At 44.5% G+C, this 25,237-nt stretch overlaps 1 protein-coding gene across 2 annotated transcripts in view; it reads left to right on the top strand.

Annotated features, from left to right (window-relative positions):
* The first annotated feature begins 24,379 nt into the window (after positions 1-24,379).
* The window catches only part of GATB (glutamyl-tRNA amidotransferase subunit B), a 56,345-nt gene continuing 55,487 nt past the window's right edge, over positions 24,380-25,237 (top strand). For both annotated transcript variants that reach the window (XM_050946484.1, XM_050946485.1), the window contains exon 1: positions 24,380-24,548. In XM_050946484.1, coding sequence (XP_050802441.1) covers positions 24,391-24,548 — 158 coding nt within the window. In that variant the 5' untranslated portion in view covers positions 24,380-24,390. The remainder of the gene's footprint in view (positions 24,549-25,237) is intronic.

The raw sequence follows: 25,237 nt of genomic DNA, 5'->3' as shown, positions 1-25,237 counted from the left end.
GCTGGTACAGCTGCTGCTCTGGAGTTCAAAAGGTTCAGCTGAAGTCACAGCAGGGCAGGTACCTTTCACTGTCCCATCAGGAAAAGGTTGCCAGGGATGGCTGACAGCTAGACTTGTAAACTGTTTCCTGTAAGGATAAAACTGATCTAAATATAACACATTTATATTCTGTACAGTAGCAGCTCATCTACCTCCTTTTGAATGTTTTGCCTGTAAAACCGGCACACAACAAGCACTCCTTAGAATGATTCCAGCCCAAGAAAGGAGTAAAACCTCATAGGAGCAAGTTGAGGCATGGAGAGACTAAAATTCTAATGGTAGTTTGGCCATTGACTTCAATAGAGCTCAGATTCCACCCTGAGTTTGTTGAAGTACACTCTCTCCTGATGTTGCATTTGAGCAGGGTCTAAGCAGCAGGCAGTCTGTTAGCACTCAGGAGGCTGGAAGAGTGCAAAGTAGCCATGTAAGATAGGCTAGCCAGGTAGGTTAGCTGGGTAGGCCACAGACTAGAGAAGAAACACTGAAAGCATTTCTCTTTCTATTGCATTCCTCCTGCAGTGCACCTAAAGTAAGGAGATTGGGACATGTTACATACTGGAAATTAACCAGCAATATCCTGCTGTTATGCAGCACATGAATGCATGAAAGCACAAAAGGAGCATTTGGTTTATGTGTGGTCCCTTTCAGAAAGTCCACACCTCTGAAAACAGCTCATAGAAACAAAACAATAACAACTGCCCCTTCATCACCCACCCACTCACAATGTTACATACTGTCTGAAGGGCTGTGGCTCTAAAAACAATGAAATCAACAATTGTCTCTGGTTGTGGAGAAATCACCCACCAATGGTGGCTGTTGCTGGTTGGCAGTCAAATAAAAATGAATCAACTACGTGACACACAACAGATTTCTAAGTGATACTGCAAAAGTACCAGCCCTCAGATGGCACTTTAAAAAGCTCATTATGGCATTTTATTGCATTCTGCCTAAGACTATGGTTATCATTATGCTGAACCTATAGCCACTCAGAACTTCATGAAAGCATCAGATATAAATCAGAGCCTCCTGCATCAAAATCATAGGCTTCTTATCCCTTGAATAAAGGAGAATGACTGTTAGTAACATAGGGCATAAGACTCACTGTTGAGCCATTCTGATTACAACCAGGAGGGGGCAGCTGTGCATACGTACAAAAGCCAGCTTGTTACCATACATTTTTTTGTTACAATTCAGGGCAACTGCACCTATATTCCCCCTCTGTGGTCCAGAAAAGGCATTCACTCTAGGCTCCTGGCTCTTTAGCTGACACCTTTCTTGGGAAGAGACCCACCTCTCTCTCCCTCCTGACCAGGGTTTTTCCAGGCTGCACAGTTCACTGACTATACTGTGTTATTTCCAACAAGTCAGACTCCTTAGACAGGGCACCATCTGTGCTTTGCTTTCTCTTCAGAGGCTATAAACAGAATAATTTCCCCCTGTTATAAATTACCAGCTCTTTCTAAGCAAGCACATTTATTCTTAAGGTGAAAGCATTACAGAGAAAAGATATTAAAAATGACAAAAGAACCTACATGTATGCTAACAAGCTTACCATAAATTACCCCATCACCCCCCAATTCTAGCAAGGGCTCTGGTAAGAATCAGTCCTTCAAATATCCCACAAAGGGCTAAAAATTCATAACAGCTATAGCTCAGAACAAACACACCCATGCATAGGTTAGTTTTTCCTTTATTCAACTTGGGCCTTTGATCGTCAGATTCCAGGAACAGGTAATCAGTAGACAGTGGTTCTCTCCTCAAGGTGTAGTGTCAAAAGGCTGGGGTTTTGCATAACTGAGGGTGATGAATTTGCATTCACCTTCCCCTAATATTTCCTAAGACATTCATTTTGCACACATTGTCACAGAAGACCATTCTTGTCTGCCACATTGTTCAATACAGTCTTTTGATCATTCAGGTCCACAATAATACATTACCTTTGCATTTAATACAATGGACTCCAAAGATACTTAGATTTAACTCAGTAAGGTTTTCCAATGATATTGTAGGAAATTGCCATACCTGTCATACCTTGTATTCAGTTTAAAAAACAAACAAACAAAAAACCTAGAATATGCCCTATACTGCTGAAAACAAAAGCCACAGTGAAATCAGAAGGTAAGAAAATTATTAGCTGAAAAACCTACAATTCTATAGGCACACCAGACTATTTCTAGCACACAACCTGAAGGACAACCAGATGCTCCACATATAGTAGAAATTAATTTTGTGATTATTACCTCTGAGATAATGCAACTGCAAATACAAACTTTTCAGACAGTCTTTCTCCTCTAAAACAAACACTTCTTTGAAGAATCATCTTATCAAACCATTAAAAAGTCAAGTGGACTATAAAGCCATTAAACTTCAGGAAATATTCTAGAGAGGACTGATTTTTCAATTTTTATCTAAAAAATTGTCTCTTGTATTGCAATTTTTTTATCATACAGGTAGGGAACAGGAAAATTCCTTTTCCCAAGTAAGGCATTAGCATGTTGAGAACTGTATTATTTCAAATAGGAAATGAAAACATTTGGCCTGCGTCATCTGAGTTACCAATCCCCCTCCTACTTCCTTTCAAATATATCAATATCTTTTTATTTCTATCCTCCTTAAACCCTCTTACTTTTGATATATTTTGTGGCCTGCAAACCTTTCCTGTACGTCCATCTTTAATTCCTAGTCTAGAGCAAGCCAGGTGATTGTTTCCTCCATGAAGCCCTTCATGGGTGAGATTTTTAGGTCTGACAAGGAAGGTTAAACAATATTACCTAATATTAGCTGAACAACCTTAAACATCCCCTAGTAAATATAGGGAGTGACTGGGAGAGACTAATCCAAATGAATAAAGACCTTCTTTCTAGGTCTGCTAAGGGCTTGATAAGCTTCTTGTCAAGGCAAATCTATCTATTATTGAGCTTGGGAAGTTAAGCATGTAACACAGTTGCCAACTTATCCATCTTACTGGGATTCATTTCTTTGTAAAATGGGGGGGCGGTGAGATTAAAAGACTATGTAAATTCTAGGAATTCCCATACATCTGGCATCTGATGCACATGGTTATGTCCATTCATGCACTAATTGTGTTTTGTCTCGCTGAACAAAGAGAGTTTAAAAATGACTAAAGCAAGAGCACTGTTGTATTTGCCCACCCCATCCTCCCCTGTGTTCATTTGCCAAGTAATCACAACATTATACAAAACAAACCTGGATGTCTCTTCTCATACAAGGCTAAGAATTCTTTCATCATCAATTACATTCTGATTAACTTCCTCTCTTTTCTTAATTTATGGGAGGAGGAGGTAGTGGATACCAGGGAGGAAACAGAGAGTAGGTTATTAATTTGTATTATTTAGCACTCTCATAAAAGCGCACAGCATGAGTCAGGTACCTTAATAATGGATAATAAATAGAATTGTACTAAAGTAGATCACTCCAGTGAGGTCATTGGGAAGTTTATAAGTGTAGCTGTCACACAACTGCATTGATTTAACCCGTTGCCTGCACTAAGTTATTTGTTTTTCAGAAATTATTGCCACCCAACAAGTTGCCTACAGGCTCCATTATGCATGTATCTAATGAGATTTGATGTAGCTAAATTGGAGCTATATAAACTAGAGTAAGTTCATTAGTACAGAAGTTAGATTTTCATTTATGCTCTTTTTTGTCGACTATTTAAAATATCTTGTCATGCTATTTTCTTTTAAGGTTTGAAACTAATGTGGAATTGTGAGGAGGCCAATAGGCCTCACAGGGGCAGTGATAGGGTTAAGGAAGCAGATAGTCCCCACATTGGTGATGAGCAGGTTAAGGAGATCCTGTGGCTCTAGCTGACCCTGCCTCACTACACCTGCAACCAATGCCAGGCATGGCAAAGGAAGATAAGAGGAGAAAGCCTAGGTGAGTTCAGGGCTGACCAGGAAGGAGGATAGAGTTCTGCTTCTTTTAGTGGAAGAGAAGCCTGGTTGTCACCCTGAGATCGAGCTTGCTTGCCAACTAGATGAGTTCTCCTGGAAAGGTTGACCAGAGCTTGGCAAGGGAATTGGTAGACGCACAGACTGTCCAGGAGGCAAGTCTTGAATTGAAGAGTGGGGCCCCACTGAAGGTTTGTGGAATGACCCTGTTTCTGAGTTGTTCGTTTTGTTTCTAATTGCCTTTGAATTATAAATGCCCTGAAGGGGTAGGACTGAAAGGCATTGGTGAAAGCACCACTACACTGGACCTCTTAGGGACAGAGACATAACTGTGAAGATGTACAGCTGGGTGAGTTATGCCTGGAGGAGCCACAAAGGGGGGCCCACCTCAAAAACAACAGAGAAAATACTGAGTACAATTATCCTGGAATACAGCAAGAAATGAATCCTAGAAGAGCAGCTCTTGACTAAAGAAAGAATTAAAACAATATCTATCAGACATAAACACACATCTAGGCCCCAGTCTGGAAAGGAGCTCCACGTCGATGGAACTCTGTGCTTGTGTAGAGCCACCTGAAGCTGACAGGGCTCTATATGAGCTCAGGAATCTAGCCTTGCAAAGCTCCTTGCAGGTTGGGAGCCTTAGATGCTGAAATAAAACACTTTAAGCCTTTCTAATTTTCTGTCAGCTCTTGGAGGAATGTACCAATCCCGTGCATAGTCCCTCTAAAATGACATCCAATGGTACTATTTTTGTGTGAGCAAAGATTCATTAAGTAAAGATGGGTTGCAGGAACAGGCCTGATGTATTTTTCCTCTATCCTAAGAATGGGACTACTTGTGGAATAAGGTTGTAGGCTGCTCAAGTAAGGGAATCAGAATCTGTCCCTTTGTCTGTTCTCTGTCTAGCTAGAGCAAGATTTTTTCCACCCTCATTCATAAGGAGTGGGGTTTTCACCTGATGATGATGATGATCACCTGATGATGTAGTCTCATTGAAATCGAGGGACAAGAATGTTGGTTTCTCTAGAGTTCTACTCAAGGACAGTAAGATGGCACCTTACTCTCCTGTTGAGATACTTGCATTGGGGGTTGCATTGGGGGTTGCAACCTGGGGGAGAGTGGTCTCTGCAGAGTCACTTGTCCCCTTCTTGCAGTGATAGGAAGGGAAGAGTTTTGATGCTATACCCAAAAACAGGCTGGCCATCAGAGCTGAGTCAATGGGGATCTATGCAGGTGCAGGGATCCACCAACCTGGATGCAGTTGCAGGATCAGGGCCTTAACTGAGAAAAGTTGGCCATCCTTACACCAGCACTGCATGAGCAATGAAAGGTGCATGCACCTTAACTTGCAGAAACCAAGCCTGTTTCCCTGTCAGCACATCCTCTCTGGGATGTAAACCATATCAACACTAGCAATGAATTGCTCCAGTGTGCAATTACATTTCCCTCTCACTTAAATAACCCCAGGAAATAATTTTGCCCACATCTAAATAATTGTGTCACCTATTATACAGACAATGAATCCAGCCTGAAGTGTTTGCTTATGCTAACGAACACTTAACTAATGAATTAAAGATTAATAAATGTTAGTGCAGTGATGTGAAGATGTAAAATGTTGTGAAAGAGCTAAGTGATATTGTATATGTAACCCTTCTGCCCCTCTGAGTTGGCAGCAACAAGGGCCGGGTTCAGTATCCAGGGGTTCCGTTTCAGTAACTCAATGGATAACTGGCTCGAGCCCCCACCCAGCGACCTGGGACACTTACTTACCACACCCCCCTGGGTGCCTCTAGGAGGCAATACTTCCCCTCTCGCAAGCACAGAGTCTGAGTGTAGCAAAATCTTTTTAATAAAGGAAGGAATCAATGCGACATCCCATTGGAGAAACACCACAAACAGAGTTATAACACAAACCATAAACAAAAACCCACCTCCAAGTACGTTTGGCAATGTCCTTTTTCCCCTTAGGGTTTTAAGGCCAATCACCCCAAATTCCAACAACCCAAAAGTCTCTGGTCAATGCCACCCCAGAGTTCAAGAGTTTATCTGTAGAGGTCCCTCCCCCCTAGCCTGGGTAGAAAGGGGCACCTTACGTGGTCCGGGGCCAACTGCCCTGCCTCTCCGTGGGTTCTGCTTCCACCTTCTCCACGAACTGCTCTGCTTTACCAGCTGCTCCACTCTGCTCCTCCAGCCGTCCTCACAAACTGCTCCGCTTCACCAGCTGCTCTGCTCCATGAGCTGCTCCAGTTCTCCCTGCAAACTGCTCGGCTCTGCTCGCTCTGTGGGCCGCTCCACCCGTTCCACAGCTACTCCGCTCTGCCAGCCGCTCCGGTCCACCAGCTGTCCCGTGATCCACTCCAGCCATCCCCACAAACTGCTCCACTCCACCAGCTGCTCTGTTCTACAGTATAGCTTCAGGCTCCCCCACTAGTTAGCACAGTACTCAGTGCTCTCAGCTCAGTAATTTCAGCTCTTTAGTGATTTCAACTCTTAGTGATCTCAGCTCTTAGTAGGGGAGCCCCAGTGCTAGTGCACCATTAGCCCAAAGTGAGTTCAGCTCAGTAACCTGTATCTAGATTCTTGAGGGAATAAAAAAATCAACTCTGACATTCCACAGTGGAGAGAGGAGGGGGTGGAACTGGTGCTTCTGGCTCCACAAGGAACCTGCACCACCAGGCACAGATACCTGTCCCCAGCCTCTCTCAATTCACTGGGTTTTGGAACCCATGTCCCTTGTCTAGCAAGTACCACCCAACTGAGGTTGAGTCATTTCTGTCACAAAGCAGTCCCACAGCTCGGCAGCCTGGGATGGGGCAGGCGTGCCTATGCAAATACACTCTCTGAAATTCTTTCCACCAGATGTCAGGGTAGAGCTCATCCTGACTCTGCTTACATATATAAAGACTGTGGCTAAACTGAACATATGATTAAAACAATCTTTGAAAACTTAGTTGTTGAAATTAGTGCTGCATCTTGTACTCTGGTAGTACACAATTCATAATTACGGTACTAACGCTACAGTAATAGCTGTGACAGCTCTGCAGTCTTGCAGGATGTGTCCCAAGGTCTAAGGAAGCCAGGTGTTGTTTGCTACCTTGTGTTAGATATTAGAGCAGATGCAACCAAATCCCCTGTCCAGTGAATGGACTCTCTGGACATGATTCTAATCTGTTACGCCACTTTTATATTGGTGGAACTACACTGACACCACTAGAGTGTGGCAGGGCTGCCCAGAAGGGGGGGCAAGTGGGGCAATTTGCCCTGGGCCCCACAGGGGTCCCCATTAGAGTTTTTCGGGGACCCTGGAGCAGGGTCCTTCACTAGCTCCGGGGGCCCTGGAAAATTCTCGCGGGGCCCAGGCCCCCGGAATTTCTTCCACTCCAGGTCTTCAGCTGTAATTTGGAGACAGGGAGTCCTTTTGCTCTGGGACCTGCCTCCGAAGTGCCCCAAAGATCTGTGGGGGGGGGTGTCCTTCCGCCCAGGGATCCGCCGCCGAAATACCTGGTCTTCAGCAGCAATTCCCCCACCACCAAAGACCCCAGGCCCCCTGAGTCCTCTGGGGGGCCCTGGAGTGTGGGGGAGAGACCTCAATATTGATGCAAAAATTATGATAAAATATAACTTTTTAACACATTACAAACTTGTTTGCACTTTTGTGGAATATTAAGATATAACTACAGGAATGTCACACCCAGGATGCTCAGAAATATAACAATACATACTCTTAGCTAGTTACGTTACAAAATCTTAAAGATAATCAAAGAGATTTCCAGAAAGTTACTGCTTCTGTCACCCAAGGACAAGCAAACCTCAAGAAGACAGAGCATGAAAACCATTCACATTTTAAGAAGAAGCCTTATTGTAAAAAGGAACATAGGTTATGTTATCAGAGCCATGAGTCTAGCTTGGTAAGTGGTGATAGTATAGGTCTATACTTCCCCCCGCTCTTTCTTTTCAAAGAAAAAACATGAGTTTAAACCCACACAAAGAATTTAAGACATCTCCTCATTGAAACTGAATTCTTTTGTAAACACACTAAAGTATCAGGACAGCTCTCAATTACATCTGGCTGCAATTTCCCTATGGAGATGTTTGACAGCCATATACTGCCAGATCACAGCGATGCTCTAGCCTCACCTGCTTCAGACCCCCACTACACTCCCTACACCAGGGTTGGGAGACTCTGCCTCAGTTTCCACCACCTGGGAATTCTCTTGTACCCAGGGACTTCCCACATAGCAAATAACCTAAGCTGAATACTGCTTTGAGCTGCCAGAACACCATGAAGCTGCCTTATTACAGCTGAGGAGGTACCTTAATGTGTACTAGTGCTGCTGAGATTCAGACCAAGATCACTGTTGTCTGAAGGTAGCAGCCTAAAGAGAGCCTTCCCTGCCTAGCTAGGGACTTATGCCAAGTCTGTCTCATCTGGAATTTGCTTATACCAAGAGTCTAGAACTCCAGTCCTTCTACTGAGCGAGCAGTCATGCTGCCTGTACCAAAGCAATTGTAGACAGATAGGTGGACCCACTGCAGATAGCCTGTCACAAGAAGCCCAAAGATAATGTATGACGCAGTAGGGAACAACGTGAATATATAATGTAGTGAGTCCAGAGCTATTGTAACTTTGTGCTTTGCTTTGAATAAAGTGTGTGAGGGGGAATACTGTTAAATTTACATCTCAATTATAGATTATTTGTTTTCTAGACTACTCCTACAGTTAATTTAGTAAGCTGATATTTCAGGAGCCTTTTTACAGTTGAAACAAACTACCCGTCTCTTGCTAAAATTCACAGAGGAATGGGACAGATGACAAATATTGAAGCCCAGATCTTTTGGTTTAAATGAGTAGGATAAAAGTAGTTTTAGGTTACCTTTGTAGCATCCAGATCCTGGGGCTGATCTGCACTAGCCCAATTCCCCAGGGAAAGTTAGAGCAGTTTGAGAGTTGCCCAGCAGCTCTAACATATGTCCACAGATTCCAAGGATCGTTGGAACACTGCTATGTCCTGACTATGCCTTGTTAACACATCACTCCCCTGTACCGGGGGATAGGAGAAGGGGTGATTAAGGGTATGTCTACACTTGGAGCTGGAGGTGTAATTCCCAGGTTTGGTAGACATGCCTAGGCTAGCGTTGATTGAGTTAGTGGGCTAAAAACAGAGGCAGGACCTGCTAGTTGCCCAAGTAATGCTTAGTGTCTTGGATCGGTACATGATTGGCTTGTCTTCACTACTGGGAGATCGACACTGCTGTAATTGATGCGGCAGGGGTTGATTTAGTGGGTCTAGTGAAGACCCACTAAGTCAATGGCAGAGCTCTCTCTGGTCAACCCTGGTACTCCAGCTCCCCAGGAAGTGTTAGGTAAGTCGACCAGAGAGTGTCTCCCATCGACAGTGCATCGAAGACACCGGGGTAAGTCGATCTAAGCACATCAACTCCAGCTACATTATTCACAGTGGTGCAAGTAGGGTGGTACTGCTGGCGTGGGGCTGCCTGACGTTCTGCTCCTTTTGCCACTGTGGTTCCCAGAAGAGCCCAGGGCAGGAACTGCTGGGGCAAAAGGAGCAGAACCCCATGCTGGCTGCTCCTCCAGCACGGCTGTACCATCCCCAGCCCTGTCCTCCAGTGAGGCTGTCGTCATGGCCATCCCTAGCCATTCTGGGGCCCTAAGTCCCCCCTGTGGGGGGGCTGTGTGGGACCCCAGGCCTCCTCAGCAGGGGGGCTGGCTTGGGGAGTCAGGGGGAACTTCCCCCCAGCACTCATCGATGGTGCAGCTGGGGCCAGGTCGCTCCACTTCCTGCCGCCAGTGAGTCCCGCCCCTGCTCCACCCCAACCCTGCTGCGGTCTGCAGGGGAGTTGGGGCGGGGTTGGGGTGGAGCAGAGGCAGGGCTTTGGGGAAGGGGTGGAGTGGGGGCAGGGCTGGGGCGGAGCAAGGGTGGGAAGAGGCAGGTCTAGGGCAGAGCAGGCAGGGGCCATGAGGAAGAGGCAGTACAGGGGCTGGAGCAGCATGCAGCTGCGTACTTTGCATATGGGTAAGGAAGGCCCTGGCTGCCATGCAGACCCTGGACAGGACTCAGGAGATGCAGCTGCATGGAAGAGCTGAGGGCAGGTACAGGTAACATAGGATGAATAGTGGGCATGAGGAGGGGGGAGTGCGCAGGGCCCTGGGCTGGATCACATGAGGAGTCATGTAAGGGGGTCACATGGGGAGGTCACTTCCCCCCACCCCATTTAGCTGGTGTAGCGTACCAGTAAGAAATTAATCCTACTTGCACCACTGGTTGTTCATGTAGCTAGAGTAGTGTAACTTAGGTCGACTTAGCCCGGTAGTGTAGACAAGGCCTGGGGTGGCTAGCCTCTCCCACAAGTTGCACTGCCATAGCTATGTTCTGTTTCTAGCATGCTAGCTCTAACAGAGCTAAGAATGTCTCCTCAAACTGAGAATTACAGCCCCAGCTCAAAGTGTGGACATAGCCATAGAGGCAACACTGATCTCCTGTCATGTTCCCTAGTGAATTCACCACTGTGATCCAAGGGTCAGGTTGTGTAAACTACTACACTAGGATCATCAAATTGGCCCCTGAAGTTTAAATTTCTGGTATAATTAGCCACTTGATTGTGTGTGAATTCCATATTGCTCTACTGATCACTCAGATGACAAATACCTGATGAATAGTTTAGTATTCTTTGGCTCTTATCCCTTAAGTCTATTTACTGTATACAACTGGCTCCGTTCTCAGCCAAACCCCTGATTATGGCAGGCTTCAGGCATCCTTGAGCCCTTTGACTCTTTAGTGTTGTACTATATTTGCTTCATACTGAAAAGCAAATTCATCCCATTCCTATCATTTTCTATATACTACCCAAATGAATGTTTTTGTGGCTTTTGAGTAACATCAGTATCAGACCACGTCTACACTACAAAATTAAGTTGACCTAACTTACATTGTCATACAAGCCCCACCATAATTACATTACTTGTACGTGTCTACACTTTGCTCCTTGTGTCGATGGTGCGCGTCCTCACCAAGACTGCTTGTATTGATGTACTGTCAGTGTGGAACATTGTGGGATGACTCCTGAAAGCCAATAACAGACACTGTAAGTCTCTATACCAGTGGTCATGATCCTGGAACCTCTGCCAACCCTCCTGCAGACAAAGTGGGAGACTGAACAGTCTGGTGGTGCAGCGGAGCTAAGGTAGGCTCCCTGCCTGCTCTGGCCCTGCACCGCTCCCGGAAGCAGCCGGCATGCCTGGCAGTAGCTCCGGGGGGGGTGTCACGGAGTCACCGGGTGATGCTCTGGAACTGCTCCCCACCAAGCCAGTCAGGACTTCGAGTCCACCCCAGCGGGGTCCTGGGGAAGCCACCGGGTTCTGCACCCCCACTTTGCAGTCAGACGTGACTCTCAGCCAGCCAGTAAAACAGAGGTTTATTCAATGACAGGAACAGGGTCTAAAACAGAGCTTGTAGGTACAGAGAACCGGACCCCTCGGCCGGGTCCATTCTGGGGGTCAGTGAGCCAGACCCCCACGTCTGCCCTCAGCCAGCTCCAGACTAACAACCCCTCCCAGCCCCTCCTCTCTCCTCAGCCCCTTTCCTGGGCCAGGAGGTCACCTGATCCCTTTGTCTCCAACACCTTCAGCTGGCACCTTTGCAGAGGAGGGGCCCAGGCCATCAGTTGCTAGGAGACAGAGTGTTAGGCATTTAGGTGCACTGGCCCTTTGCTCTGCCAGATACTTAAGAACTGCCATGGGGACACTGAGGCACCAACACAGTATCCAGAGCAAACATTAAGAACATTCCTAGTTCCTCACAGGGGGTGGGGGCAAGGGGGGTCTCTGCGCACTGCCCTCGCTTGCAGGCACTGCTCTGCAGCTCCCATTGTCCAGAAATGGGAAACCATGGTCAACGGGAGCCGCAGGGGTGTTGCCTGAGGACAGGGTCAGCATGCGGAGCCACCTGCCCCTCCCCCCCCAGAAGCCACTGCCCGACATGCCATCCACTTCCAGGAGGGCATGGGACCAGGGCAGGCAGGGAGCTTGCCTTAGCTCTGCTGCACTGCCACCTGGGAGCCACCTAAGGTAAGCGTTGCCCAGCTGGAACCCGCATCCTGAACCCCAACCCTCTGCCCCAGCCCTGAACACCCCCCCGCACCCAAACTCCCTCACAGAGGCCACACCCCCTCCTGCACCCCAACCCCTGGCCCCAGCCCTGAGTCCCCTCTCACATCCTCCCCTGCATCCCAAACCCTAGCCCCAGCCCTGAGTCCCCTCCCACACCCTCTTCTGCACCCCAACTCCCTTCCAGAGCCTGCACCCTGCATCCCCTCCTGCACTCCAAACCTCTGCCCTCTCCCAGAGCATGTAGCCTACACCTCAACCCGCTGCCCAAGCCCTGAGCCCCCCCTAGAGCGAGCACCCCATCCTTTACCCAAACCTTCTGCCCCAGCCCTGAGCCCCCTCCTGCACTCAAACTCCCTCCCAGAGCCTGCACCCTGAACCCCCTCCTGCACCCAAATCCCTGTCCAGTGCAGTGAAAGTGAGTGAGGGTGGGAGATAACAAGCGAAGGAGGGAGGGAGGATGGAGTGAATGGAGCGGGGCCTTAGAGAAGGAGCGGGCAAGGGCATGGCCTCAGAGAAGGGGCGGGACAGGAGCAGGGCAAGGGTGTTTGGGTTTGAGTGATTATTGTTATTTCTACATTTTCTTTGAGATAGATCTTGGGTTGCACTTAAATTCAAAAAGTGATCTTGTGCTTAAAAAGTTTGGAGACCACCAGGGCTGCCCAGAGGATTCAGGGGGCCTGGGGTCTTTGGTGACGGGGGTCCTTGCGCTCTGGGTCTTGGGAGCACTTCGGCAGTGGTCCCGGAGTGAGTGAAGGACCCGCTGCTGAACTGCTGCCGAAGACCCGGAGCGGAAGAAGCTCCGGGTCTTCGGCAGCGGGTCTTTCACTTGCTCCGGGTGTGCAGCAACACTGAAGGACCCACCGAAAATTCTTGTGGGGGCTCCTGCGGGGCTTGGGGCCTTGGGCAAATTGCCTCATTTGCTCCCCGCTCTGGGAGGTCCTGGAGACCACTGGTCTACATGGACATTCATCAATCTAATTATATTGACTTTGATTCTATGCTACTCGTGGAGGTGGAATTATTAAGTTGGTGTAGCAGGGCAGTTACATTGGTGAGAGTGAAATTTAAGTGTAGACACTTCCACAGTTAGGTCAACATAAGCTACCTTGCGTCAACCTAACTCTGTAGTGTAGACCAGGCTGTAGTAAATCAACAGATTCTATTACCAACTGACTATACCTGGTTTCAGTCTGGGAGTTATACTGAAGTTCTGATATTCCACTACCTTGTGTAGCCATTTACTTTACCCCGGTGTAGTAAATTACACCTTTTGCAAAGTGGGAGTAAAATTCTGTGATTTACATTTCTCATGATTTTGTTATGAATCTTGTGAAATTTCTTGTTTTACTTCAAGCCCCAGCTCCTGGAGTCATATTATATTACATGAGCCTCTCAGCTTTCATTTTTTTTAAAGTAAGTTTCTGTCCTTCATAAATGCAGAGCAGACCTTGAAAAAAAAGAACCCTAGTGGCTCAAAACCCAGAAGGCAAATAAAAAGAACCCAGCATTTATTTTTTAGAGTCCGATGATTTTTAGGCCATTTTATGATTTTGTGGGGAGGGAGCTTGACTCATTATTTTTTGAATGCTTGGGGTTGTCAATACTGAAATCTACCATTCTGATGCATTCATAGTACATATAGGCAAAGCAGTGAAAAGTCAGACCCTGAACGCCTAAGTTAAAAACACAGACACCTTGTGAACAGATATGTTGTAAAATGAATAGCTTAATTGGACACATGCAATTAATTAACTTGTCAAAAATAATCTGTACATGATAAAAGTGGCTACATTGTAATTCATTGCTCAATTTATATCATATTATAATTGGTGTAGGTTCCACCTTCACCAATAAGTGGTACTGTATTTTAACATTAAGTGTACATTTAATGATGTTTTTTGAGATGTCTTTTGATTTTTGAAGTCCCCTTGCCCAGCTCCACTCTTTGTGAAAAATGGTGTTGCTCATTTATACTGAGACATATAGTTTTGGCCACTGCATCCCTACATCAGTTAATTTTGTGTTCCTTTCCCCATAATGACTCTGAATCCCCAACCCCAAATGAGCGAATTTTGTGCTCCCAGCTCTCAAAGCTGCCCCAGCTACCAGCCCCACAATTCTGCACTAACCTTGCCTCCCAGCCCCACATCTGAAAGGCAGCTCCAGAAGGAATTCAGCATTAGAGAGGAGAAAGGAGGAGTAGACAGGAACTATCCCATTTTTCACAGTGGGAGAGGAGGGAGCAAAGCCACCTTGAGCTGCTGGGTTTATTTTGCTCCTTTCTCTCATTCCCCTCTTGTGAAAATGGCATTGGCTGCTCTCTTTCCCCTCTTCTGTATGGAAAATCTCTGTCTTCTGACAGGAGGGGCCAGACTTCTGTCTGCCTCCTGCTACAGTTCTTCCCAGGAGGTGGAGAAGCTAGCCAACAAGAAGGAGACTTCCTCTGAGTAGTCTGAAAACCATGTGAAGGGTGGAGGTTATTTTCACTATTTAAAACCCCAGCCCCTGTTTTCTAATGAACAAATGTGATGGAAAATCCATAACTAATAAACATCATTGGGAGCCCACTGCTGCCCCCACTGCAAAGTTCCTATTGGCTTAAATGGGAGCAGGATTTCGCTCTAAATATTTAGGGCATATTTAGCTCTTGACTTAGTATTTTGGCCTTAGATTGGTATTTTTTTAAATCTCGTATCAAAATGCATCTGCTTTCCAATTTTATTACTTATAAAAGGTTGAAAATTTTGTGCTGCCTTGAGGGCAACAGTCATATGAAGAGCTATACATCAGCACACAAAATGTATCTGTCATTGTGATGCTTCCCTTTTCTGCTATATTAAAGGGAGAAAGGTGTAGGGGTGGGGTGAGGAGGAAGGGGAAAAAGATTAAGCACTGTTATTATTTTACATGATCTGAGATTTGCCCTTAAATCTCCAATTATGGGAGCAAGATTCTCGGTGTAGAAACTTATTAACCTATCAATCAGTAACTGGTGTGACATTGAAGTGGTTCAGTTCCAGTAACTGATTGGTAAATTGCAGTTTGAAGCCAAACATTTAGGAGATGTTCCTGCTTTGCACATATTGGAGCATTTTATAAATTGGATAATCTTTGAAGTTTCTATTTCATCTTTGCTTAACACTATCCTGCAGCACGTGCAAGGAATTCAGTATTAGCCAGCAGACATGGCAGTTTCTCTGTGTGACAAGGCTGATCCTGCAGACCTTGCTCTCGCAAAACTCCCATGGACTTTAACGAGAGTTTTTGTGTAAATAAAGTCTGTAAGATTGGTCCAATGATTGCTGCAGGAGCTAGAGCTAAAGAGTTTGTATCTTATAGCATGTTTTAGGACTTCCAAGATAATTTCTGAGCCAACGAATCCACCTCTGGTATCCTTTTCCATGTCCCTCTTCCCTTTGTCTCTCCTTTCCTCTCCCTTTAAGCCATTAAAATTCATGAGTGGATGTACCTTGTACTGTATTTATTACAGTAATATGTTACCTTATCTCCTCCTCCTGATGTTCACCATAGTAGTGTGAGTGCTGGTAAAGGTGTACGATGGCATCTCTCGGTTTGTCCTATAGTAATGCCTGAGATCTATGCTCCTTTCTCCACATTCTCTGCTACTATGTAGACCAGAGAGCACCTTGGTGGGAACACTGGAGGGCATGGGCATCATCAGCCTTCTCAACAACTCAGCATATTTGGAGAAGAAGAATACGCTAGCAGCCACTAGAGCCTACATAGAAGTTTTCACCAAAACCAATTATTGTGCAGCAAAACCTTAATGTTAGACATGGAGTGCAGAGGCAACTGGAGAGTGGAAGGCTGCATGGCGTATCAGGCATTGAGGGCATACTTCAGTTTATTACTTACTGTGGTATGAAAATGGAAATTTAATAAGAGCCCACGATACCGGAGGAACAGCTCAGTTAGGGGCATAACTACTCTTTTGAATGGAGGTACAGGTATGTTTGATTTGTTAGTTTATCTGGTAATGGATGAAGGGGATTATGCTCTGGGTACCAATAACCTGGTGGACTGAAAGGCTCAAGGGAGTGGTATCAAAATTTAGAGGCTTAAATCCTGGCCCCATTTAAGTTAATGGAAAAACTTCCAATGGGGCCAAATTTTCAAACAGAAACTTTTACCTCGGTTCAAAACCAGGCCAAAAGGTGCTGAAAGTTCTTACCTTCTGACAGCTGCTCAATAGCCTATGTGAAATGACTCTATTGTCAGTGGACAGCAGTTCATATTACAAAAACCACTTCTCTTTGCATTAGTTGGCAGTTTCAGCATAAAGGCCAAGGGCTATGGAGATGATGTCGCCAGTTAAGGATTTAGGACAACATGGAGGAAGATGTTTTCTATGCTGTATCTGTTTTGTAGCTAAACAAAGGAGCTTGTTGCTCAGGGCTGTCCATCTGGAACCATTCATACGAACTCAAATATTCATACAAATAAATTATTTAGATGATGAATTAGAGTAAACAGGCCTACACATCATGGCTATGAAGTAGCCACTATCTAGATGAGAAACTGATAAGCCTTTCTGTATCTGGGTGAAAATGCTGTCTGTCCAGCTAATCTATCTTTCTAGCCATTTATACCCCAGTCATCACTGTGGTATCTGAGCACCTGATTTTGGGTGGTGGGGGAGAAGCATGTAGGTGGAACTTGCATAATAAAGGAGTAGCTTCAAGAAGGTTGGTCAAGAGCTTTATCATTCTCTCTTTGTTCTCAGGAAAGCCCTGTTTACAGCTCTCGATTACAATGCCCACTAACTATGTCCGCAAACTTATCAAACACGTGTCCAATATAAATAAATTGTATAGTGTGCATCAAAATCAATGCTCCTTACTGAAGGAGAAGGACAAGTGACTTTATACTCCTGCATCCTAAGGTCATAAGTAAGGGAATCTTTGAGTGCAGTTAAAATCCTTGGGGCCAGGTTCAAAGCTGCTGACAATGGTTATGTTAGTTACTCAGTGGGGAGTCAGTGTAAGCCAGTGTGGTCTAGATCCACAGCTGGTGTAAACTGGTAAAGCTACACAGAATTCACTGTAGTCAAAGGAGCTACTTCACTTTACACCAGCTGAGGATCTGGCCTTAGGAGTCAAAGGTGGTGTAATTTAAACACCAAAAAGACAGACACAAGGATTTGTAAGAGGAAAAGCAACTAACAGGAAGGTGTAAGACCGCTCCCCTTTCTAGGTTTCAGAGCCCAAGCCACAACTTCTACATGCTGTCTATAAGGCTATTTTTAGAATCCTAGCATGAGCCCTGCTAGCCCAAGTCTGTCCACCCAGCCTCCGTCTTGCTCACTCCAAAATGCTGTGTAGACAAACCCAAGAGAATTACAGTGGTGCCTTAGAGGGGCGGAAGTGATATTAGTTTGAAGATTTGTTTGAACTTTCATTTGGACTTATTTGTGTTACCCAGAAGGGGTTTAGACTTCATGTGATTGGCTGAAGGGCTCAGCCACAGAAAACCCAAAGGGGGAAGATGAAGGCTGGGAAGGCTGAGGGAGAACCCAGTGGGGTGGGATGCCAAAGAAAGGCCCTATGCAATGCTGTGACCAGAGATGACGGGGTGCCCATGAGGTGATGATGCATTATTACGAACACCTATTCGGTTCATTTTCAGAATTTGCCCTTTTCCTTCATTTTACCTTATTCTACTAAAAAAACCAACAACAAATAATCAGAACATTGCAACTGGTCAAGAGTTTTTAATTCTCATATCTTATTGCTTCAGAAGATTAAAAGCAATCATCTGTGTTAAGTACAATAAAGGCAGACTCATCAGCACAGTGCTAAAGCTCTAGAGTATCATTTTCTTTTATCATGTAACTTCTTGAAGTGCTTGTAACCTATAAATAATCCTGCATTTTACAAAAATTCCTCTATGAAAAACAGCACTGGACTGGGATTTAACTCTTGAGACTATTTTTAAAGTTGGTAATTAAAAAGATAATTTTAGACTAAAATAATGCCATTATTATAATGGGCTTACCACAAGTATTGTGTTGCTTAACAACTCTTTCAAACAGTTCCCTCACCTATTTCATATGAGACACAGTCGTTTTTAATACAGCGAAAACACTTTGATGTGTATTTCTGGGATCAGTGGAATTTTTTGTCTTAAACAAACTTAGTATTGGTCTTTGTGTCTATTTTTTCCTTGGGTGAGGTTGTCAGCTGGAATCTTAAAACTGAAGTGAGCACATGAAACTGAAGCTCTGAATAATTTGAAAGGATGTTGTGATAGACAATTCATATTTCAAATGTAGTTTGGATGGTATAGTTTGTCTGAAAATAAATAGATATGAGAAGCCATAGGACTGTGTCACAGTGGCTTTAGAAACAATGAAAGGTTATGATTTAGACTTGTGCCTTGTATAATAGCACTTAGTGTTTTCCCTTATATCCAGGGGGTCATAGAAGGAAGTTCTTGATCTAGGCCTGTGTTATATGAAACCATATGCTGCTGAAATCTTATAGCTTTGACCTTATATATCCAGTCATAGTCTGAAACAAGAGTTGTAACAAGAGTTGTTGCTCTTAATTTAGGAAATATATGAGGTCTCAGACATAGTTACCAATAACAGCTCTTTGCAACTACAGTTAAAAATAAGGAAGGAGGAGAAAAATAAACAAAAATACTAGCAAAATATAAGGAAAGAGGAGAAAAAAAGAGTGTCTTCAAATCCTCCACACACCTTCTCCTTTCAATACACAAAATGAAAAATGGGGAGAGGAAAAAACAGACAGAAAATAAGGAATGTGAAGACATTATTAAAGGATTCTTTTATGCAGATACCACTACAACTGAGACTTAAAAGCACCTGATAGACTTACAAATATTTTTATTTGCTGAAACTCTAGATCTCTTCCTTTTATGTGTTCCTTCAGGAATTCATGAGGCTCACAAAACAAATTAATTAATGTTTCTGTAATTTGTCCACTTTGGTCACTGTCTCTGCTATATCAAAATATAGCTTCCTGGAAAATTGTGTAGTACCTAAATATAAATCTGGTTCCTGAGTTACAGTATTTTAGCTCAAAGACCTTTAAACATGGGACCAATACCATAGGGTGAGTTACCCTGAAAATACCTTGGGTTTCCCATTAAAAGGAATGGATGTCAGCTGGAAATCATGTAAAAAAGCAGTAAAAGCTCATGAGATGAAGAGATGCAAAAATTGTGCATGTCAAGTAACTTAGTGAAAGAGAAGAAAGAGTTCAGTGCTGCTAAAGATGCTGGAAAAACATCCCTATGCCCACAATATTTGAATACCTTTCTGCATGAGGAGGGGTGTTTGGTTCTACTTGGTTAGCAGAGATACTAGGTTAGATATGGCTGAAGCTCTACTCATTGTTGAGTGAAAACAGTGGATCTGTGCCCACTTATGCCATCTGTGAATTTGACCATAGGGAATAGTCTGACGGCTTCCACAGGTGCAGTGAGGACAACAGTACCTCTGCCCTATCCAAGTAAACTGAAACATAAGGAGGGCATTGTGTCACAGGCGATTATCTTCTATGGTTGCCAGATCTTATTTTCCAAACTTAGGGTTGCATAGAATGCAAATTGCAGGGCCTCCAACCTATTAAAAACAACACTCAGATAATTAAAGGATGGAGCCAATGATCTTATTTCTTACCAAGTTAAATTAATCTCAAATACAAAATATACACTCACCCACCCTGACACGTTCATTTGGAATGTAAAAGTCTGCATAGAACTGTTGCAGGGTGAGGCCAGGGATCTTCGTGCCATAGGCACATCCTACGACACAGCCTGTGAGGACTACTTAATCCACCTTCTGACTTTTTTGTTAGTGTTGTGTTTATTGTATAATATCATTTGATGGCCAATATATTTGTTGGATTTTTGTCTTAGGTTAGCTTGGCACCTTTTTATGATCAGTAGTAGCACTTTTAATAAAACAAACTGGTGAGAGGCACTCACTGCCCCAGTAAAGAATACTATTTTGTTTATTGCTCTACTCTTCCATGCTTTGTTAGATCTCCTCAAACTTGGAGGCCCATACCACCCACCTACCTCAGCATGTGTGCATGCATCCAGAGACTTGCTTAGTGGATCATAGAAGGCAACTGTTTTAGCTGCTTATCTGCTGTGGTCAGGAAAAAATGCCCTCCCTCCCTCCCCCTAATATAAGATATTCCCTAATTGGTTAACTTTTTTTTTTTTTTTTTACTTTAGAAGAAGGTGGCAAAAAATATCTGTCACTGCAGGAAGCATGATGAGTTGGATCATGGTCTGATCTGCTATGAAAAATCCTTGTACCTACTAGCTGAAAATTGCAGGATGTGAGGAGAGTCTTCCTTGTTATACCTGTAGAGAAAAACAAGATACAGGTGTGGGTTTAGGAACTATAGAAGCCTGAAAACATCCCTTACCATAGTTGGTTTCCATACTGAATAATCATCTTCATTCCTTTTCCTTCTAGGATATTTGGTTTTCAATAGACATGGGATCCACTGTTCCAAAAGCCACACCCTCCACTTCAGAATATAACAGAAGCTCCTGCCTGTTTTTATTCCACATGCTGAAATAAGACACTGCAGACAGCCTGTGAGCCATCCAACAAATACTTGGGCCTGAATACCCCATTCCCTGATACGCTACAGGGAGATCTCCCAGTCCACAAAAGGAATAAGAACGCATGCTAAACATAGCTTACAAGAAAGCAAAATTTAGAGCGGTCAAACTCTCTAAACTGAAATTCAGGAAGATCCTCTTTCAAATAAGTGGGTGTGTATGGTTTAGATGATACACTAAGTAGGGCTTTTGTCCTACATGAAATTCCAGTTTCCTCTCAGGCATCAGCTACATTCCAATAGTAATAAGAAGTTCAGATTCACAGAAAACTGTCCCTTGGGCTCTCACCAATAGGGAAGCCGATATGGTTAGTATAGATCTACTGTCACGCGAGTCTTTACGCAACACTGGAGATACCCTGCTATTCCAAGGCAGGACATGATCTATAAACTCACTGTAAAGTGTATGTCACTGACTAGGGTCCAAAGGAACAAAAAACAGGAAGCCCTTTACCTCAAAGCAATCTGCTGGAAAAGACAGTTATTCCCTGCTTGCCTGCAACTAACCAGCATCGTGTGCATGAAAGAGGGCCAATCAGAAAGATTTTTTAAAATGGGATTTTCTGGGAAAGGAAGTAAGAGGGTGTGTGGGGCAGCTTGAAGCACAAACACTGGGTCTTTTCCAAAACTATTTAAGTGAAAAAGCCACTGAGTATTTTTTGGAAGATGAGAAGGTTGTTTAGGTGTGGAAGGTGGAGGCCCTTTTCATTCCTATTAAGTGGACCCTTCCCTTTTTCAATTATATATTCAAAGTGGAGAAATCTGCTAGAGCATAGCAAGGCAGGGCTTTACCTAGCATGGTTTTAATATTGATAAGGTTTTAACTTCTTACTTATTATTTGTGAAATCTTCTACTACACCACAATACTGGGCTTAAAAGAAAGTACAATAGCCAAAAACTTGCCATTTTCCCACTGGGACAAACATAACCACCACATTCAGAAGTGTCTACTTTTACCTACCACTCCCTATAAAGCAGAAAATAATTATAAAATCCAGATGAACTTCCGGAGACAATGGTGAAAGGAATGAACTTGTTATCAAAATATCATTTGATTGCACTAAAGCCTCATCCTCCAATGAGTTTGCCAGGGGCTGACCCCTGCACCTGCATGGAGCCCCATTCAGCTCCAAGGGGACCCATAGGAGACCAGGAGTCTGCCCATACAGAGTTTATTGCAAGATAAATAAAATAAAACTTTAAAATAAAACTACTGATTAAACAGCACTGATCTGTGATTCAAGTTAAGGAGTCTGAAAATCCCAGGGTACTATTGCAGGGGATGATGCAGAATGACAATGGACCTTCTTTCTCCCAAAAGTGACACTGAGCTGCTGTGTCCAGTACATCTTTGCTGCAAGGATTTTTTTTATTTTGCCTCATTATTTTCTGCTCATCAGTTTTTGAGAGGATAATACAGATAATCCCAGAATCCAGCACTCCCAAAATTCTGGATTGTATAAACAAACAGAAATAAATACCTACTAAGCATATCTTGCAAATGGTACTTTTTAAAAGGAACATAGAATCACAGGATTTAAGGCCAGAAGGAATCATCTAATCTGACTTCCTAAACATTACAGACCACCCATACCAGGTAGTACCGACACACTAAGCCCAACTGAACCGGGTCCAAAGTATTATAATCCCCAGGAGACTCACCTGTTATGCATCACAGGCAGTGAATAGCTGGGATCAAGGTGTTTGAGTGCCCGAGGCTCCCACAGTGGCAGAGAAATTATTAACTGAGAGATACCCAGATAATCTGGCAAGTGATCTGTACTCACACTACAGAGGAAAGCAAAAAACCTCTAAGGTCACTGTCAATCTGACCTGGGGGAAATTCTTTCCTGATCCCACTTATGCAATGGCAATCAGTTAGAAAAAAAAAACTCTCCCAGAATGCATTTGTGGGGGGAGGGAAATCCCTTCCTGACCCTGCCAGTGGCCGGCTGAAACCCTGAAGCATGAGCTTTAGGAACATAAGACATAAACTGGAAGTAAGCCTGTTGAGCCCTGCCCCTCACCGTCACAACCAATCCTGTCATACAACAGCACTCATAAATTTGTTCAGCTCTCTCTTAAAATTAATTAATATCCTTCTCATCTCACTACCTCACTTTTTAATTGTATATGAAAACCAGAACTATGGAACCAAAAGAATAGAATGTGCTATCCTTGCTAAATAATTTACACTCCACAGTTTTCTGAGTTTTTTGCAGTCACAACTTCCTTGCATTCTGTTTTGAGGCAAGATGAAAGACATAAGGGTTGCAAAATACTAGCTGGTGTCTATGTGCACCACTGTCCTCTACTGGATGAAATCAGACCTGCTCAAATGTTTGTGACTGATTCTCTTTTCCTAGCAGTTGGCCTACAAAAAATGATATAAACAACAGCTAATGACTATTCTCATTTAAGCTCCACAGGCCTGTGATCTAGAAGAGAGTTATTAATTCTATTCTCCATGCCCTGTAGCTGTATAACTAGCAACTGTGATGTTTGCATAAGTATGTGACAATGCACGATTTTTGTTATTATTTATTTGTATTACAGTAGCCCTCAAGGCCCTACCCTGATCATGGCCCTATTGTGCTAGCTTACATGTAGTAAAACAATCCGTCCCAAAAAGTTTATAATCTAAACAAACAAGATGGACACAGGGTGGGAGGGGCAGAGAAAAATGATATGACTGGCAATGTAAGGCCCATGCACAAGTTAGTCTATCTTTGCCTGTGTGGAGCCAGGGGTTAGCCACAGAGCAGCTCGAATTATCAGTGTTTAAGTGATTTAAATTATGTACATAACTATAAATAAAATCAAGGTATTCGGATTGCCTTCTGTCTAGGATCTCCAGGATTGCTGTTATTTTACATAGGATGAGCCTACATACTGCAAACATGTATCAATCAAGTATCAAGGCTTGTGAAACCTCTTAATGTTACAGCAAGATGTTTTGATGCAATGCACTAATGTCTTTTGGCACTGTGTGAAACTGTCCTTTGAGAAGGGTTAAATGGCAATCTTATGGGCCAGGAGACCTTTGATTATAAAACACAGTTTCATTAGACTGACCCTTGCCCAGAGATGACAACAATCCAGAGCAGCTGAGTATGGGCTCAGAGTAGGAGGAGGCCAATTTGCAGCTGATCAGTGACAGAAGGCCAGAGGGAGAGAGAGATTATGAGAATTTATGATGCACAATCTTTTCAAAGTGAAGTCCACGTATTTGCAAACGTTTAACAGGAGATGGGCCAGGTATCTGGATGTGAACTTTGCAAGCAGCTGGAACCCGACTGGTCCCATATCTGTACGGGTACGTTCCAAATCCTTGGAGCCTGAGCTTTGGGGCTCTGGATCCAAATCTCAGTTCAGGTAGCGGGGTGGTGGCTGCTTGTGCATCAAGTGAGATCCTCCTCCAGCAGAGACACAGCCCTGGGCTTTCCCTGGGTCGCCAGCCATGCGAACAACCAACATCCTTCATACTCCCCGCAGAACTCCAGAGCAGAGTGGTAGGGCAGGAACAGGAGCAGTTGGCTTCGCCTGGCCTGGCCTGGCGGGAGTTGTAGTTTTCCTTTCCCCTCTCCGCCCCGCAATTTCTCCCCTGAGAGACTACATTTCCCAGGAGGCGCCGCAGCCGCGGCTGGGTCAGCTGATCCATCACCTGCCCAGAGCAAGATGGCGGCCTCCATACTGCGACGCTCCCTTCTAGCTCCGCGCTGCAGAGCCGGGGATGTCGCCGCCCTGCACAGTGGACCGAGCCGGAGAAGGGCGCAGGCCCCAGGGCCCATCGCTTCTGGCCGGAGAATGGGGAAAAGTCCTGCGGGAGAGCGCAGGTAAGGCACAGGTTACTGGGGGTAGCGATAGCCTAGCGCGGAGTGCGTGACTACAAGGCTGATAGATTTCGGTCCGGCCCATGCGCACCCCGATCGCTCCGCTTGCGGGATATTGCTGTCCTGTTCCCTGCACACACGCTATGCCCAATATCCTAACTCTTCACTGTACCCATCTCACCACCCTGGAACTTCTGCCCCAGTTTCCTCGCCCCCTGCTATACTCCCCAATATCATGCCCTTATTTGGATTCCCCCACGGTTTCACATCCCCATTAATATTCCTCAGCTACTCCCAATATCAGCTCTCAAATTATGTACCCCTCCCCCTACAGTTTCTTAACTTCACCACCCAAGTTTTCCCTTCCCTTTCCCCGATTTCCCACCAGTTCCCGTAGATCAGACACTAGAACATCGTATTCCTGTTGCGAGAATAAATGGTTTTTAAGAACTTTAAGAATCAAAGGAGATTTTGGAAGCTCACTGCTTGCCAGGATTTGAATTTGGGATTGTGCTTTTTCTGCACCAGTTGATAATTTAAACATTATTTAACACAGGGATCAGATGCAGTTGCATGTTACAGTGATTGGCTTCTTAGATAAACCTAATATAGATAAAGCACTGTACAGAATTGTGGGTTTTTCCTGTTCAGGGAAGTTGCAGCTCTGATACAATCTGATGTTCATGTAGAGA

This window comes from Gopherus flavomarginatus, chromosome 3 (assembly GCF_025201925.1).
Source record: "Gopherus flavomarginatus isolate rGopFla2 chromosome 3, rGopFla2.mat.asm, whole genome shotgun sequence".
Taxonomy (NCBI): Eukaryota; Metazoa; Chordata; order Testudines; family Testudinidae; genus Gopherus; species Gopherus flavomarginatus.
This window is presented reverse-complemented; position numbering and strand designations above follow the sequence as displayed.